Genomic DNA, 18018 nt, shown 5'->3' on the forward strand with positions numbered 1-18018 from the left:
TTGATCAATGATTTTATCATGCTTTCCTACAATATTGGAGGAAATCAAACATAAAAATAAAAAATTAATTACCCAAAAAAGTCGATTGCACAAGTTATCATACCATTTATTTCTTTTCTTGTTACTTCTATGTGACATTTTGATAATATTGATTTAATTAATGACATAACCAAAAATACTTTCCTTGAAATAAAGCCATCATTATGTGAGAGTTATGTTGATCATTTATAAAATTATCATTGTTCTCCCTTATCCATATTCAAATTTTTTATCATTTTATGTAACTCTCTAATTGTTATGAAATGACTAGAAACTCTATGATCTCATTATTAAAATAATAATAGAATAATTAATTGGATGCTCAAGGATTTTATGGTTGACATATAACTGTATAGATATATCATTGTTAAAAAGTGGAAAATAATTTAATTAAATATGAGCAATAATATCTTAGCATGTTATCTCAGCAAGTCTTAGAAAGTATTGCCTTGAACCAAGCAGATAGGAGGAAAAGGAATTATGTAGCCAAATCCAACTAGTTTGGTATTAAAGATTAGTTGAGCTGAGTTAGTTATATCTTAGCATATAGAACATTAAAATACATTGTCAAATCTTTATTTCTTTTCCTTCTAATTTTATCTCTAAACATTATATAATGTTTAAGCATTTGAGTTTGTCTTCATACATTTGAATGTATATGAAAAAATATCTTCTAAAAACTAAATTTATCTTATCATTAATAAATTAATATTATTTAATTTTATTGGTGTTGTTGTTGTTATATGGTATATGCACCTTCCAAGCTCTAAAATATAGGTAGTATAATAATCAAAAATATTTATTATAAAAATACATCCATCCACAACTCTTCTCACCTACGTCACTATCATATAGGGCTGAAAAACGGATTAGGTATGGATTGGAGATTGGTATATCCGTATCCATATCCATATTTTTTAGTGGATACAAATACGGATATGGATATTAAATGGATATCAATATTAGTATCTATCATTGCTCTTTCGTCCCATCTGACATGTCACAACGATCATTTAGGAAGTGTTGTACGGATGCAACAGAGAGGGTTGTGACTAGCCAAATGGTAAGGGTTGGTGCACATGGGTGTGCCATCAACATCAGATCAACCAGAAAGTGATCAAAGAGAGGATAGAGAGTAGTATCAGTCTAGATGCTTTAACCTTTAAGAACTTTCACTATCATCACACCATCATTCGAAGGAGATGGATAAGCAGTGTAGCGCTGAGCTAGTGTAGAGAAAGCTAGGTTACTTCTACTCTTAAAGTACAAATTATGGTAGACTAATATAATATAAAATGCATTGTATTGATTGTTGAAGTGTCCACAAAGTATAATTTTTACTTAATTTATATTAACAGGTAATAACTGCACGCTTTGATGGTTGCCACCATATTTGGTCACTACTTCTAGTAGTTTTGATAACTGACACAATTTATCCTCCACTATTCATGTTCATCAGTATGGTTGCTCTAACTGTCTGATAGTTAAATCTTTTCAGTCTTGGATTATTCTGTTAATCCTAAAAAAATAATTTTGATGATGCAAAATAATTGAGTAAAATGATCACTAATCTATTGCCTGGAGCATGCTTAATTAATTTCAGAAAGCCAAGAAGAAAGTCTTCAGTAACTTTTCAATAAAAATCATTTATCTGAAGCTCTATACCAAAAAATATAACTCCAAAAAAGCCTTGAAGCAATCCTTGGAAGCTCATATGCAAATATAGAGAATTTTGTTCTAAGCCATCTCAAGAGTCAATTCTCAATTTGCAATGAGTCAACCTTGGCACACCGTCACTGACTGATATGTTTTTACGAGTCGACTCCAGTAGATTACAAGTCCACCTAAGAACAGTCTTAGAAGATAGACAGAAAGTTATGAAATTCATCATATTGGCAAGACAAAGCACAATAAAAATAATAGCAAGTTCAAGTCGATCCCTGAAGATCACGAGTCGACTCCTAGAGATTACGAGTTGACCTTTGAAAATATTGAGTCGACCCCTCTGCTCCTGACAAAAGTAATTGCTATTTTTTCTGTAAATCAGAATGGATATTTTCATTTCACAATAGCTCTTTCAACCTGTCTAATGGCTAGAAAAAACTGTTCCAACCACTTCCAAATGGCATAAATGCCTGGAACACCGAAAGCGAAAAAAATGAGAAGTGCAAAAAGAAATCAACGAAAACAAGAGCAAGAAAGAGAAAACAAAAAGAAGAGAGGTTCAGAGACTGAGAGCTGAAAGATCATATCTTCTTCAACTGAAAGTTGGTGAAGTGTAGTCAAGATCAATCAAAGCCAACCAACTAAGTCAAGATCCATTTATTATTTTATATTTATTATTCGGGAGTTATACTTTATTGTGTTTACATATTACTTTCTATACTCTGTTGTGACAAGTTTTAGATAATGAAACTTGAGAAAAGATCCATCTAAATCATAAATTTTATTGTGTTGAGCCTGGGGATAGGCTCGGTGTTGGTTTTAGTTGATTACCTGTGAAAATAAATTGGGTTGACTATGAGCCTGGATACAACAATTAGAATATAATTCCAGAAAAATTATAGTAGAAATTTCTAAGAAGGGTGTCCTAGGGAGTAGATATAGGTGTAGGGTTGACATTGAACCATTATAAATTTTGTGTTTGTGTTGCTTAATTTGTCTGCATTGATTTTCTGCATATTCGCTTATTAGTTAGTTGTTCTAATTAATATTCACCTACTAAGTTTTTATTTTGCTGCATTATATTTAAATTTTCGAGAAGCCCAAATCACCCTCCTCTTGGGCTGCATTGTTGAACAACAAGTGGTATCAGTGCCTGGTACTTAAGCATCTTATTGACCTAACTGTCGAAGTGTCAAGGATTTATAGCAGTCCCAATTGAAACCTCTCTTACCGAGGGATAGTCTACAACCAAACCACCACTTTTTAATGGCATAATTAGCTTTCTGATTGACCAAGAAGACCAAAGTTGCCATCATAGCATATTGTAGCCGGGAAGCTTTGATCTACAATAATAGAATCAAGTTTTTCCATGTTTTCTATTATTATCTTCAGAGGTATCCTATTCCGCTCCACAAACAACTTCAATACAACAGCCACTTGGCATGAGAATAACTCTAATAAGTTTGCCTACTTTTCTCAAAATAAGTTTGAAGTTACATGATCACTTTCTGAGGAAGATCTACCGAGAGATTAATAGACATCATCTAGTTGGCATCTATTGTCTCATCAAAAGTGTTACAGTAGTTATGCTTTGTCAAACTGAATATGCCAACAAACTTGTTGTCGCTCTTTTCCATCACGTTAGGGGTGTGTCAAGAAAAGAGTGATAACAAGTCAAAAAGTAGGGAGTAGATAGGTGCACGAGTATGCCACTGGTGTTAGAGCTGTCAAAAAAATGGTAGTCAAACAAAGAATCCGAGAGTAGCATGAGTCCAAGTGCCTCGTCCTTCAAAATCTTTCACAACTATTACACCATCATTCGAATAAGATATATCCAGAAAGGGATAAGGGTATAGTTTGGGTTGTAGTAGTATAAATATAAGTTAATTCTACTCCTAGGGTAAAGAAACTACTAATATAAGCTAAGATAAAGACAAAATCTATTCATAAATTTACTTGTTGAAAGGTCTCTACAGAGCATAATTACACTTATTTATACTAGATATAATAACCATTCACTCTGATAGTTATTATCTATGTTTAGACTCTCTTTCTATCGGTTTTTGTATCTTTACTGCACATGTTTATTAGCACGATTGCTCAACATCAATTATTAGACTGATAATCATATCTTATTTATTTTAACTTATTCAACATACTCGTGTTGGCCCTTTCTTTATTCAACCTAAAATATTATTTTTAACACTTAGAAAGTTTTTGGAGACTTGATTCATTCGTTTCAGTCTATGCCTCCTATCGGCCATCTACCTTAGCTCAATACCATCATATCTCTATTTGATTTTTCTTTAGAACCACCATGTGTAAGGTGATCCTTGGATGTTAAATGTCCTGTAATCATACCCAAATTATTCATAGAATATTTTGGCTGCAAAATTTTTTTTGAGCAAAATATCAGAAGATATATATAAACTTTCCTTAAAATTGATTATGATTTTTTTGGACATAGATATTAATATATATAATGAAACCAATATCAAAAAATTTTCATACTTATCAAATTTTCAGATTTTTAAAATATTTATTAATTTAAAATAATTATTTTCTTTATACACCAAATTGAGCCAATAAAGATATCGGATTTTAGAACATTGGCTGCAAACCTACAATGTAAATTTGTAAATTAATTTAGTTGAAGAAATCAACATAATCTGTACGGAGTTACTCGTAAAATTCTTTATTACAGATTTAAATGGGCGGAGCCGGAAAAGCCAACGACCTGACTTACCACCATATTATTAAGGGGAAATTAATTCCCCACCCTCCAAAAGACTCCACTATAACAATAACTTATCCCGGAATTCTTCAACATGCTGGGTTCCGACACAGGTCTTTCCCTTTGTCGCCCACCATGGGATGCTGCGGAGAAGACGAGGGCGACCTCCTCAAGAACCTCGTCTCCCCAATCCCTAACCCTAACCCGGAAATCCTAGAGATTTCTACCGCCGATGTCGCCGCCGGCTCCTCCTCCGATGAGGTGCTCTCCCCTATGAATTCCAACTTCTCCGCCCTCGTCTCCCGGGACCTCCTCCGGGCGATCCTGGAACTCCTGCCGCCGGCGGACCTTGCCCGCACGGCGTGCGTCTGCCGGCTGTGGAGAGCGGTGGCGTCGGAGCGGGAGATGCTGGAGGGGGCCTTCCGGGCGCCGTGGAAGGTGAAGCAGGTGATCGGGGAGCCCTCCTCCCCGGCCTTCTGGCGCCACCCCGCTCTCGATCGCTTCGCCATCTCCCACCGCCTCCGCCGCGGCGACACCGTCGCCCGCCTCGCTCTAAAGTACTCTGTCCAGGTATCCCCTTTGGTCTATGGGGTCGACTTCTCCACTAAATTTCTAGATCATGACTGAAAAAATTCCTTTCACGAGAGAGATTCCGATGGGATGAGTTGAGTTGGTTAATTGTTAAATGCTACATACTCAGATGGAGTTGTTCAGCTCCCTGAATTTATATGATGATGATTTTTCTCTCTCATGTAGATTCAATGGCATGCGATTTCAGAAAAAAAAGGGAAGCAGGAGCATGTTCTAAACATTTTGTTGATCATTTATTATAATTATGTTTTTTAATATTTGTGTTCTGGAAAATTCTTATTTCAGTCTTTTTATTCATTCGAAAAAGAAAAAAAAAACAAAGTTGTTACAATTTTTTTTTTGTGTGTGAGATAAGTTTGTTATGGAAATTAAGATTATGCTATCAAAAGACATGCTTGACCGAGGTACCCATAGAGAAGGTGTGTGAGAGTGGAGTGAACTTTTAGAGGGGGAATTGTACATTATAGAATACTACTTTTTGTAGGCCTAATCTCTAGGATTAGGAAATTTTAAACAACATTGATGTTTATTGGGTATGAACTTGTCAAAGACTTGTATTCATTAGACAAGAGGGAGAGGGGCAAGGGAGAGTATCCTTGGTGGATGCAGAAATTTTGATAGAAGATGGCTTTTTGGTCTTGGCAAGGGAATGGGTTGAGGATATGGATTTTGATAGTCAGTTATCAGTGATTCTTGAAGGTTAGGCCTTTCCTTTTAGGAAAATGAAGATAGTTTACCATGTAGATAGAGGAGAGTTTTTTTTTTTTTTTTTTTAATTATGCCTTCCTATCCTAATTACTTGAGTAATGTAGAATGCTTTTCAATTCAAGCACAACAAGGATCCTAAAGTTCCCATTAAGTAAATTGTTTTCAAATGGCTAATTGTAATTTTAGTATGCCCTAAATTTTCAACTAACCTCTGAAAAGATGGAGGCATGGCGAGGCATTGAGACTATCTATGGGGCTAGGAGAAAACCGCAAACAATAATATTGAGGTTTCATGTTTCGAGCTTCCATTATGGAAACCTAGACTGCAATGGAAATTATATGAATAAAGTAATATAAAAGATATAATTGTTCCATCTGGACTTGGTTGTTTTTATTGAATGTTAGGGATGATAAAATTCATAAAACTTGGATGTACCATATTAAAATATGTGCTAGTTCGATTCAATTTTATTGTGATATTTTTGTTAAGCTTAAAATGCATCATGATGTATCATAGCACCCATGTTCAAATTTCAGTTCACATGCTGAGTTCATATTTGACTTCATGAAAATATATTGCTATCCTATTCCTTCCCTTCCATTTAATTGCCAATGCTAAGAACAGGCTTTATAAAGGCCTTAGATTTGAATCCAAAAAGTTATGACTAAAATCTGTTTCTAACTGCCTATGTTTTGTTATTTTTTGGCCACTTTCAATCAGAACTGACTAGTTTTGGCCAAAAGTAACATATATAAGACTATAACATATTTCAGGTTAACTTTTGCTATTTTAGGCTGTATTTGTCATGAGCTGTTCATTAAGCATCTAGAAAGCATTTTTGCACAATTGAATTCACTTTTTATCAAATGTAAGTAGAGCTTAAAGCATGTAAGTTTTGAATGGAGGAAATTTAGGGAGAACTTGATTAATTTAAATTTTGTACAAGCAGAAGTCTGGTAGACCTTGCTCACTCTCACATTACATGTTGCTACAAAAACCAAATAATAGAATGTTGGATATATAGTTCTCTTATAGGTTTGAAACTTGTGGAAAATGATAGTTGTTTATGCAGGATCCTTTTTCTCATCGTGTGAACTTGTCTCTCCTTTTGGCCTCAAAAGAGCTGAGTTTGAACATATCAAAAAGATGTTGGATCAATGGCCAAGCAAAGCATTTTCAGATCATGGGGGCACTTCAAAATGTCAACATACCATTCTACGATGGGCCCGCCAATATGGGAGCTAACAATTGAATCTTCTACATTGTTTAGTTATGTGGAAAGTGGGGGAAGAAATATAGCAGTATGATGGAAGGAAAAGACCAATGAGTATATATACATATACATATACATATACATATATATACACACACAGACACACACACACATATATATATACATATACACACACGCAGACACACACACACACGTGTGTATATATATATATATACATATATACATGTATATATGTATGTATGGCATGTAAAAAATGGAAGAAATTATCCTAGAAAACAGTATTATCTGTTTTGCTTGAAAAAAGAAAAATCAAGTGCACAATAATTTCATGATATAGAAGTTGTTGATAATTTGTTGCTTGTTGTGAGGTAGGAGTCTCTCCAGTGATATGGTACCTTATCTAGCATAATTAAGGTCACATTGTTTGTGAGTTACAAGGTCAATATCTCATGTAGAAATAAACTGCAGTGGTCCTTTGTCTAAAAAGATATACAAAGATGGACCAAGCTCTCCATGGAATTTTTGGTGAATTTTTCACTGATTTTGAAGAGGATGGTGGTTTCAAGGGAGCAGCTTTGTGGAGGAAAGTGAATGGAACTAGGTTGTGTTGAGACTGACATGGAATGTCCAACATCTAAAGTTGACTTCAAGTGTGTAAACAAGAACATTGAATTTAGCCTTTTAATTTTATGTTGGTTATGGGTGTTTCATGGATTATTTTTGTGGTCCTAAAATTATGGAGCTTGCCTTCAAAGTTGTATGGGATTCTTGGAGGAAAAAAACTAGGAGATTTTGAGACATGGAGCAAAAGGTAGAACACATTGCCAAGATTATATACAGAAGTGATGTTTGGCCTTAACTGTTGTAAGTAGATGACTTTGTTTTATTCATTTATCGAATTTCTTGATCACAAAGGGAAAAGTATTGCTCCACACAGAATTAGCTGTGTAGAAATATCTTGGTGGGTTGTGATATTGTTGGATGCTGAAATGAGAAACTTTATGCGTGATGATTGCATCAAGTACCCTAATTGCAGCTGGAGCTTGTTCATAAGAAAATTCTTATATGACTGACTGATATAATGCTGATGTGGATTTTAATCAAATTACTGGTCCTTTCATTTATCTTTGGTGCTACTCCTGGAATTACCTAATCTTACTTGGTGATGTATCAAATCTTTGTGAAAAATTTTATTACGATTCCAATCACCTCACTCAAGATATATATATATATATATATATATATATATATATATATATATATATATATATATATATATATATATATATATATATATATATATATATATATATATAAACACACACATGGAAAATTCCCGGTGTTCAATAGGTTACTAGGTCTAGTTTATCAGTATGAGCTGCTCTATATCCGATTATAATTCATTAGCCTTGTAAAATATGACACTGTAATGTAATTTGAAAAAACAAAATTGAGTACATTACTTTCCCTTTTTCTACAACAGGCATTTTGTAACCCTTAACCTTTTGTACAACCAAATTTGATCTACAATATGGTTCAGTCACAAGATTCTGTTCTCTTAGTTCAATAAATGTTCTTAGGAGATTCTTTCCTTGAATTCCTGCCTTGCATTATATCCCCCATTTTCTAATTTGGCAGTCCAAGCCCCAAAATTTTTGAAGTTTTCAAAGATTCTTACAGGATTTGTTAGTTCGTCTTTTTGTGCTTGTGACTATAAATTTTGATTGAAATGATAGATATGCTTGTGTTTGTAGGTAATGGACATCAAGCGTTTGAACAATATGATGAGTGACCATGGAATATACTCCAGAGAGAGGCTTCTTGTCCCCATTAGCAAGCCAGAGCTTCTTCACGGCAGCACCTGCTACATCGAGTTGGATGTGCATTCAAAAAGAGAAGTTGCAGTATTGTATTTGGAGGGTGGTCCTGACCAGAAAGCTGGTACTCTGGTGAACCGGGCTATTACAGACAGAGCCAGAAGGAAAATACTCGACTCAGTGAAGCGAAGTATGCAAGTAGATGATGGAACTGCAGAATACTATTTGTCTGTTTCAGATGGTGATCCAAGGGCTGCTATGTTGCAATTCTCTGAGGATCTGAGGTGGGAACAGCAGATGAGTGGCCCTTAGTTTCATTGAAGACAATAAATTGTCTGTAAAGATGGTCATACGTCTAAACAGCACTGTTCCCAAATCCATCATGATTTGGCTCTGTTATTCCATAGTTTACATGTGTGCACACAATCCTTTATGTATGTAATTGTGATCCACAACTCTAAACAAAAGACAGGTGCCATTGTAGAATACTATCGAGTGTTTATGTATTCAAAACTTCCGATTTGAAGCCACTTATTTAATTTGATGTCATGTTTTCTATGGCTGGTTTCGCTATACCCTGAAAGCCATTTTCATGCCCCTTGATTTGACTTTATGCTGTACATTTTAGAGGGAGTCCAATATTCCAGGATAGTCATCTACCATACGTACTGTTGCCGCTGAATTTGGGCCGAGATCGGAATGCAACTTGAGCGACCCTAAGGTCAGCTGCCGGTATTGGTTTCCTTCAGGGATAGCTTACAAAAAGTCCGCTTGGCAGAAAGTTTTCGGTGGGGGATCTTTAATGCCTAAATCAGAAAAAAGGAGGCAATAGTGTGGAATGGAGAAAATTTCAATAAAGTGTGGTCTCTGTGTGTAGTATCGTATGCGTACTTGAGGTCCTTCGGCCTGTCCCTTTATATAAGGGAGCCCATTTAGTTGTTATCTGATCTGAAGTGACGTGCAATGATGGCTAGATAACAGTCGGTAGTATGGCCACAGCGTGGGGATCAGTCTGCGTGGGCGGCGTGCAGTGTTGATGAGGCGCAAATCGTGGTTCTATCATGACTGTGTGTTGTCAGAACTGTCGATTGTTAAGATTGTCAATCCTTGTCGATACGTGCTGATTGTTCGGCTTCTCGGTCGGGGCTGAAGTCGCTCATCTCGATTGGGTCGTTGCTCGGCTGAGGCCGAAGTTATTCTCCTTGATTTATGTGGGAGGTCAGAAAAATTGGTCTGGCCCGAGGCTGAGATGATTAATATTTCACCCATCACTTGTCCCCCACTTTCGATGCTGAATTGTATTTTGGCTCCGGCGATGGAAGCCGAATCGCCACTTTGATCGAGGGTGAGTCCTTCGTCAGGAACATTTAATGCGTCAGTTAGTCTTTTTGAAGCGTCGCTGTATCCAGAGTGTCCTAAGGCGTCATCATTGTAGGGTCTTCTTTGAGGCATCATTACTGTAGGATCCTTGCGAACTATCATGCCGTATCGGGAGCTAACACGTGGCTTGATTTGCCCTTGTAACCGAAACAACGCTTTGATCAAGGTCATCTAAGCCTCTATATAAGGATTGTTGCACTCTTCAGTTTACACTTCTTGCTTCATCTGTCGTTTCGCCCACATGCACAAGCGTCCAGGCCTTCGTTCGGTGCCCTAGCGAATCTCCATTCCTCCGGCTCCAACACAGTCTATGCTCCTTTGTTTTCCGGTAGGTTTTTGCTTGTTGGCTTCTCGGCCTCTTCCCCTTTTCCTCTTCTTTGCTACTTATGTCTTCTCCTATGTCCCATCCTTATTCTTTTCTCGATCTTTTCCTTCATCTTTTTCTTGCTGCTATGAGCGGTAGTGAGGTTGATGCATCGAAGGGGAGTGGGTCACCGAACCATTCTCCCCAAGCTCGAGGGGCCGTCACCTACAAGTGAGGCTAAGTTCGAGGTCCAATCGGGCCTGTACCATGAGGTTTCCATCCTCACACAAGAGGAGATAGACCTCATATGAGCCCAACAGTTTATTCTTCCTAAGTTCATCTTCGAGCTTGCTGGTCCCAGCGACCGGGCTACCCAATCTCCTCCTCGGCTCAGATTGTACAAGGAGACTCTGAACATCGGACTAAATCTACCTGTCCACTTTATCTTTGTTGAGTTGTTGAGGTCCTATAGCCTCATCCCAACCCAACTAGTCCCAAACTCCTGGTGTCGGCTTGCTTTCTTGTTATTTTCTCTGGGGCATCTAGGCCTTGGTTCCTCTTTTATGGGGGTGCTTCACTCTAAAGAAGCATCTTTGAGATAGCAACTAATGGTACTTTTCTCCTCGAAAAGACCACTAGTTGCTCTGAGGTACTCTCTCTTCCATCTATAGATAGAAAAGGAGGTTTTTCTTCATCTCCTCCGAGCAGCCATGGTAGTTTGAGACTGCATGGAGAGCGCCTCGGAGAACCTAAATAGGCCTCCCAAGTTGTCTGACGATAATCAAGGAGCCTTGGACAAGCTTCTAGAATCTCGATCCAAGATTCTTATCCTACAAGAGCTGTTGTCCAAGGAGACGCTGATTAACATCAGTCTGATCTCGACCGACCCCCTAGGTAAGCTCCTCCTGATCTCTTCCTCTGTATTTTTGTCTTGTTGCATTCTTTTCTGATCTTGTTCCTATTTTTGCGGTTTTCGGCACCATGAAGACTGTCCTCGCGCTGATTCATCAGAGGAGAAAAATGAAAAAGAGGTCAGCCACGACTATCGAGGTTGAGGTCCCCTAGGAGAAAGGCCGAGAGGGGAGTCCTCCTCGGCCGCTGCCATCAAGGCTGCCACCATGGTCAACACTAAGGCTCCGGCCCCTAAGGTATCCCCTGAGCCGCCCACACCTCAGGTGGAAACCGCGAGGCTCAACGTCGAGGCCAATGTCGTGTCGCCCGTCAAGTCATCCCCTCCAGAGGGATTTGGCCTAGCACAACCCTCTGTTGCCATCATGTATCCACTCCGGTCATCCTCAGAGGCTTGTGGCTTGGCTCGGTTCGGTCTAAGGTCGTCGGCCCACAAGGAGCATCCTTCAGCTCCAGGCCTCACCCCTAGGGTTTACTCTTTGAACTAGTTCTTTTGAGAATTAGACTCAGCTCTAGCAAACCCCAAGGTGGCAATAGAGTTGGTCCATGGCATGCAGCTCCTAGCCGACTAGGAGATGATGCACTCTATTGCATCACTGAGTTATTCGATAAGGCTTTCACTACAGTCATCCAGGTAGGCCTCTGACTTGCAAACATTCATTAAGTCCTTTACTTCATTTACTGACTCATGTTCTCCTTTCCAGCATGTCCATGCGATCTGCAAGGTGCATCTGATGGCCATGATGTTCTTGTAGCACTGCTTGGAGAGAGGAAGTGAGGAGCCGCCAAAAAGAGGGCCGAGCTAGCCAAAGCGAAGGCTAACTCAGTTGAGGACGAGATCACGTCAGCAAAAGACTGCACCTCGACTATGCAAATCTGGGCGGAAATAAAGGAGGCCCAACTGTCCGTGGCTAGGGAGGCCTTCAAAGTTGCCGATCAGAGGGCAGCATAGCTTTTTGCGAGGCTATCCTAGGCCGAGCAGCGGGCCAATAAGGCCAATCAGCGGACCAACAAGGATTGGGGTGTCTCCCATGAGCTTCACTTGAGGAGGTCCCAGGTCGGCTTGGGTGTCTTCCTTCATCTCTAAACTATAGTCTCAGAGAGATCTCTAGACAGAGGTCTTAGAGGAATTTTGAGTGGGCTCGTCCTTTTGCTTGGTCCATTTCTAACCTGGGAAGGTCGGTTGGCATGCCAAGCCTTCGACATGACATGGGGGTCGGTCTTCTGCTCAGGTCATTTCAAACCTAAAAAGATCGGTTGGCGTACCAAGCCTTCGGCATGGGGGTTGGTCTTCTGCTCGGACTACTTTTGACTTGGAAAGATCAGTTGGTACGCCAAGCCTTCCATATGAAGACCGATTTTCTCATCTCTAGACTATGGTTTCAAAGGCATCTCTAGTCAATGAATCCAGAAAAATTTTGAGAAGACTCGATCTTTTGCTCGGGTCTTTTTCAACTTGGAGAGGTTGGTTGGCATGCCAAGCCTTCGACATGAGGGATGGTCTTCTACTCAGGTCATTCTTGACCTGGAAAGATTAGCTGGCACGCCAAGCCTTTAGCATGGTGGCCGATCTTCTCATCTCTAAACTATAGTCCTAGAGGCATCTCTGGTCTATGGACTTGGAGAAATCTTGAGTGGGCTTGATCTTCTGCTTAGGTCGTTTCTGATGTAGGAAGGTCAGTTTGGCACACGAAGCCTTCGGCACAAGGGCCGGTCTTCTACTCGGATCATTTTTAACTTGAGGAGGTCAGTTGGCATACCAAACCTTCGTTGTGGTAGCCGATTTTCTCATCTCTAGACTATGGTTCCAGAGGCATCTCTGGTCTATGGACCCAGAGGAATCCCTAGTGGTCTTAATTTAGGGAAGCCCCAAGCATCCCCAGGGTGTCTCTCTTATTAGGGCCCAAGCGTCTCTGGGATGCCTCAAGTCGAATACGATTTCTTTCGTCATCCAATTTGAAAGACAAATACAATAAGAGGTTTTCTATTATTAAAAACAAGTCAGACTATAATGGGCCTTCCTGATAATACACATGGAGGTTGCCAAGTTTTAAGTTTGCAGGATCAGAGCATCGTCGAGGTGCTCTAGTATGTATGTCCTTGGTCGCACTGCTTTAGTAAACCAGTACGGGCCTTCCTTGTTCGGGCTCAACTTTCTGAATTCTTCTGATTGTGACAATTCGGTCTTTCTTAAAACGAGGTCGCTAGGTCGGAAGAGCTTGCCTGGACCCTAGAGTTGTAGCATCGAGCTGCTTTCCTCTGGTATGCTGCCAAACAAACTTGAGCTTGCTCTCTAGTTTCTTCCAGCAAATCAAGGTTGGCCCGAAGCCAATCTGAGTTTATCTGGTGGTTGAAGCTCTCCACCCAGAGTGAGGGAAGTTTGATCTCCAGTGTGATCACCGCCTTCATTCCGAAGGCAAGATTGAAGGATATCTCTTCAGTGGAAATCCGATGTGTCATTGTATGGCTCCACTTGGGGCATATTGAACCGAGGTGGGATTGGTTCCTCCATGATCTGCCTAGTAATGGGGTACTCTGAGGAGAAGTTGAGGCCATTTTTCGCCCTCAACCCTTAGAGTCTGGCCTTTGAGGGCCTAAATCTATCGATTAATTTTCTCAATTCTCCGATCGAGGTCGATATCCCGCTAGACAGGGGCTCCTCGCAGTGAAGGGGCAACAGGCTTGGAGCAGAGTCCTAACCAGGATGGGGGCTTAGAGTATGTTGTTTTTCATCCCTGCCATGCTTGCTTCGGTAGGTGCATCAACTTTAACGCGACCACCTGAGATTCTGGTCTTGAGAGTGGTGGCTGACTAGGTTCATGCGGTGCGTTGACGACTAAGAATGATGGCTGGGCTAGGTGGATTTCGGCTAAACTAGCTCCGGCTTTGTCGTTGCTTGCTGCAGGCCCTAGATCGCCATGCTCAACGCTTGCACCTATTGGATAAGCAAGTTGAAGTGCTTATTGTTCACAAGCACGGCGGGTTGTTTCAACGGAGCAGGTTTCGGGATCTACAATAACCCTCGGGACGTCGCAGTATGGTGTTGCAATGCATGCGATGCATTGCATGTGATCTCATGTTGGTCGTCTCTTCCTTCGATTGAAGTCGATATAGCTAGTGGGTGGGCCTTTCCTCTAAGCCCAATCTATTGCCACCGAATTTGGGCCAAGGTCGGAACAAAGCTCGGACGACCCTAAGGTAGGCTGGAGATAAGCTGAGTAGGCTAGTAGAGGTGTGTTGGAGCTAGTTTCCTCCGGAGATGACCTGTAAAAAGTCTGCTTACTAAAGAGTTTCCAACGGAAGACCCTCCAATGCCTAAGTTAGAAAAAGATGGAAACAGTATGGAAGAGAGAGAATTTCAGCAAAATGTGGTCTATGTGAGTAGTATTGTTTGCATACGTGAGGTCCATGTGCTGCCCTTTTATATGGGAGAGCCTATTTTGTCGTTATCTAACCTAAAGTGGCATGCAATGATGGTGAGATAATGGTTGGTACTATGGCCATGCTGTAGGGTTTAGTCTACATGGGCGGCATGCAACGCTCGTGTGGCGCAAGACGTGGTATTGCCATGATTGTGGGTTACTAAAGTTGTTGGTTGTTAAGACTGTCAGTCCTTGTCGACATGTACTGATTGTTCTCCTGGGCTAATGTTTTCTCGGCCGGGGCTGAAGTCGCTCACCTCGGTTGGGTGGCTGCTCGGCTAAGGCTGAAGTTGTTCTCCTTGGTTTATGTCCAAGATTGGAGAGATTGGTCTGGCTTGAGGTCGGGGTGACCAATATTTCTCCTATCATATACATACATACATATTCAGGAGTAGATCTTGAAGCTAGGACGGGGAGAACTATTGCAATAGCAACTAGATCATATGGTATAAATATTAGTATAAACATAGAGGTCTTTTAGAGGGCCTTATTTTCGTTCTCTTTTTCAACCTCTAACTAGGCATGAAAGGAATCATTTCAAGCAGCACCATCTGTAATTCCCATTTTTTTTTTGGTTTATGATTCAAAACAGAATTAATTGACTAGGAAAAGCCACATCTTTGGACATGCCATTAAGTCATTACAAAATAGTATGGGGCTTTTTGGATCCCCTTGGCGAATAAACACACAATCAAAACTATCATCGTCATTAACTTTCTAACCATCCTATAACATTCTGCTGGCTTCTCTAGCCAAACCCCCAAAGCGAGTCTTTTATCCTCCTCATCTTTGTGAGTGGCATGACCTCACCTCCTTTCTTTTATCAAATGACCATCCGACACTCCAACAGACAATGCATCAGCCCATATGCCTACCTCAACTCCTACACCATCAGGATTAGGCTATGAAGAATGTCACATGAGGATGGCAAAGTGTGTTTAACTCATTTCACTCATGTGGGGATCACTTTTGCCATTTTGAAAAGCTGGTAGGCTTGTTCTACAGGATACTACTCTTAATCAGTCAAGGAAGATCTCTTTGTTGATTTGAATACAAGAAGAGAAAGTTGTCCCATCAGGTCGCCTAGCCTCATGCAATTACTATTCAAAAAGGTCATGCATCAGAGGTAATGAAGTGACCACCACAGCTATTAAGGTCAGTTAGTTATGGATTTTAGACTATTACAAGATCTTCCCTCATTGCCTACCTAGTTAGTTAGTTATGAAGTGGGTATGATTGCTACCCACTTCACTTGCCACAATGGCCAGAAAGAGAATAGCCACTCAAATTGCTATTTGACCATCAAGTCACTCCAATGCCATTGAGAAGAAAACTATCTCAAGTTTTGCACAAGGACAAAGAGGGAGATGACCAAGAATGGTGCTATCAACATCAAATGAGGATAGGTCATGATTAGGGGATCATACATCTACAAGGCACCACTACACACACATCAAGGGGCAATCATACCAGACTTTGACACATCTGATGATATACATTTCAAATAGGAATGATTTTTCATGACCATGAGTATGAAAAAGAAGATGCAGTCACTGAATCCTCTAGGTGAGATCAGAGAGTTTCTAGATCAGAGCAAGTGTGCCAATTTTAAATGATCCTTCTATGTTTTTTTTGTTTTTCTTATTTTTCTCGTATTTTTCAAAAGAAGTACAAAGAAACATAATAATTAAAAAAAATAATTATTTAACGTATCTCTTAGTAGAGTCAAGTAGAGATTATCCATTATATATGGAGAGAGAGAAACTTGGCTATAATTGACCCAATATAGGGTTGAATCTAGCTATCTCCCAAGCCATATGATAGGCGAAGATCTTAAAGTAAATAACACCTTATTAAACCTCATGGCTACCTCGATCTGCTAATATAAGAAGGAAATTAAAAAAAAAAAGTTCATCAAGTTAAGAGAGATGCTCCTCTCTCTCTCCATGCTACCTCTCTCTCCCCCTTCCTGCTTTTCTTTGCTCTCTCTCCCTCTTTTTCTTCTCTTCTGCTACTCTATTCTCTCTACCATTCTTTCCATCTCTTCTTAGAAATCTACATCTCCCTTTCTCCTTCTCTCGCCTTCTATCTTTGCACCACATCTAATTTGGCAGACAACTCTCTCTCTCTCTCTCTCTCTGTCACTCACTCACTTCCCCCTCTCTCCCATTTCCTATCTCTACTCCATCTCCTCTCTCTTCTCTGCTCCTCACTCTCTATGCTTTCATTCCCTACTTCACCCCTCCTCTCACTCTTTTCCTAACCAAGATCCTCAAGCCTTTGCTAGAAACAATCATAGTCTTGCAACAAATGATAATGGTGAGAAATTTTGAAGAATACCAAAAAGAACTATGATTTGAAAAGAAAACTTTTTTTCTTAAAACTTTTTTCTAAATTACAAACTTCTCGAAAGGAGAAAAAAAAATGGAGAAAATAGACTGCCCAAAATTTTTTACTAACTTTTTCTTTCATTATTTGCCCCGAATATTTCTATTTCTCTTATTTCTTCATTTCTTTTCTTCTTTTTATATATGTTAAGGAAATATGTTCTTACTTCTCTCATAATTGATTTCTTTTGGTTAGATCTATGACCTTGAATGAAACCTTAAAACTAGTAGAACAAAATTCTTCAAGAAGTTTAGGAGAATAATTCTACTCCCTTCTCTGCCATCTCTATTGGGAATTGTATCCTAAAAGTCAATCGTCAGCCAGTTGATGATTGAATTTGTATATGAATTGATTAATTAATAAAATGTTATTTGGTATTATTCATCATTTTATATACATTTTCAAATGAACTCTGGTTATGAGATGAAGTTCTTAGGACTCCTTATGATAAAGGAGGATTTATCTACGAGTCCTTAAAATAGTTTGCAACCAAATGATGTGCTGTTACTAAGACAACAGCATTATCAAGATTAGGTAGTTGTGTCCTATATACGTTGGTTGTCCTCTTAACTAAGGAGTGTGGATATACTGATATGTCACACAGGTGGTGTAAGAGTATATTTTACTGAACGTGTTCAATTTCGGAATGCTCTGCTGTTAAGAGATGTTCCGAGTAGATATGGGTATATGTGTCCCTCAGACCTAAGATCACCATGGTGATTAGCAAGCAACTCACTGTACTTTGGTACCAGACTAACTGAATTTCTAATTCAGAAACGGAAGATCACTGGGTGCAGTCAAGTACTTGCGAAGTCGGTGTGTGAAT

At 39.5% G+C, this 18018-nt stretch overlaps 1 protein-coding gene across 1 annotated transcript; it reads left to right on the top strand.

Annotated features, from left to right (window-relative positions):
- The first annotated feature begins 4503 nt into the window (after nt 1–4503).
- On the top strand, nt 4504–9347 carry LOC103715745 (peptidoglycan-binding LysM domain-containing protein). Its single transcript, XM_008803482.5, has 2 exons — nt 4504–5008; nt 8727–9347. The coding sequence occupies exons 1-2, from the start codon at nt 4574–4576 to the stop codon at nt 9099–9101; spliced, it is 810 nt and encodes a 269-aa protein (XP_008801704.3). The 5' UTR covers nt 4504–4573; the 3' UTR covers nt 9102–9347.
- Nucleotides 9348–18018: the final 8671 nt, after the last annotated feature.

This window comes from Phoenix dactylifera, chromosome 7 (genome assembly GCF_051530095.1).
Source record: "Phoenix dactylifera cultivar Ajwa chromosome 7, Ajwa_hap1_PhDact_Kaust_v1.1, whole genome shotgun sequence".
Taxonomy (NCBI): Eukaryota; Viridiplantae; Streptophyta; class Magnoliopsida; order Arecales; family Arecaceae; genus Phoenix; species Phoenix dactylifera.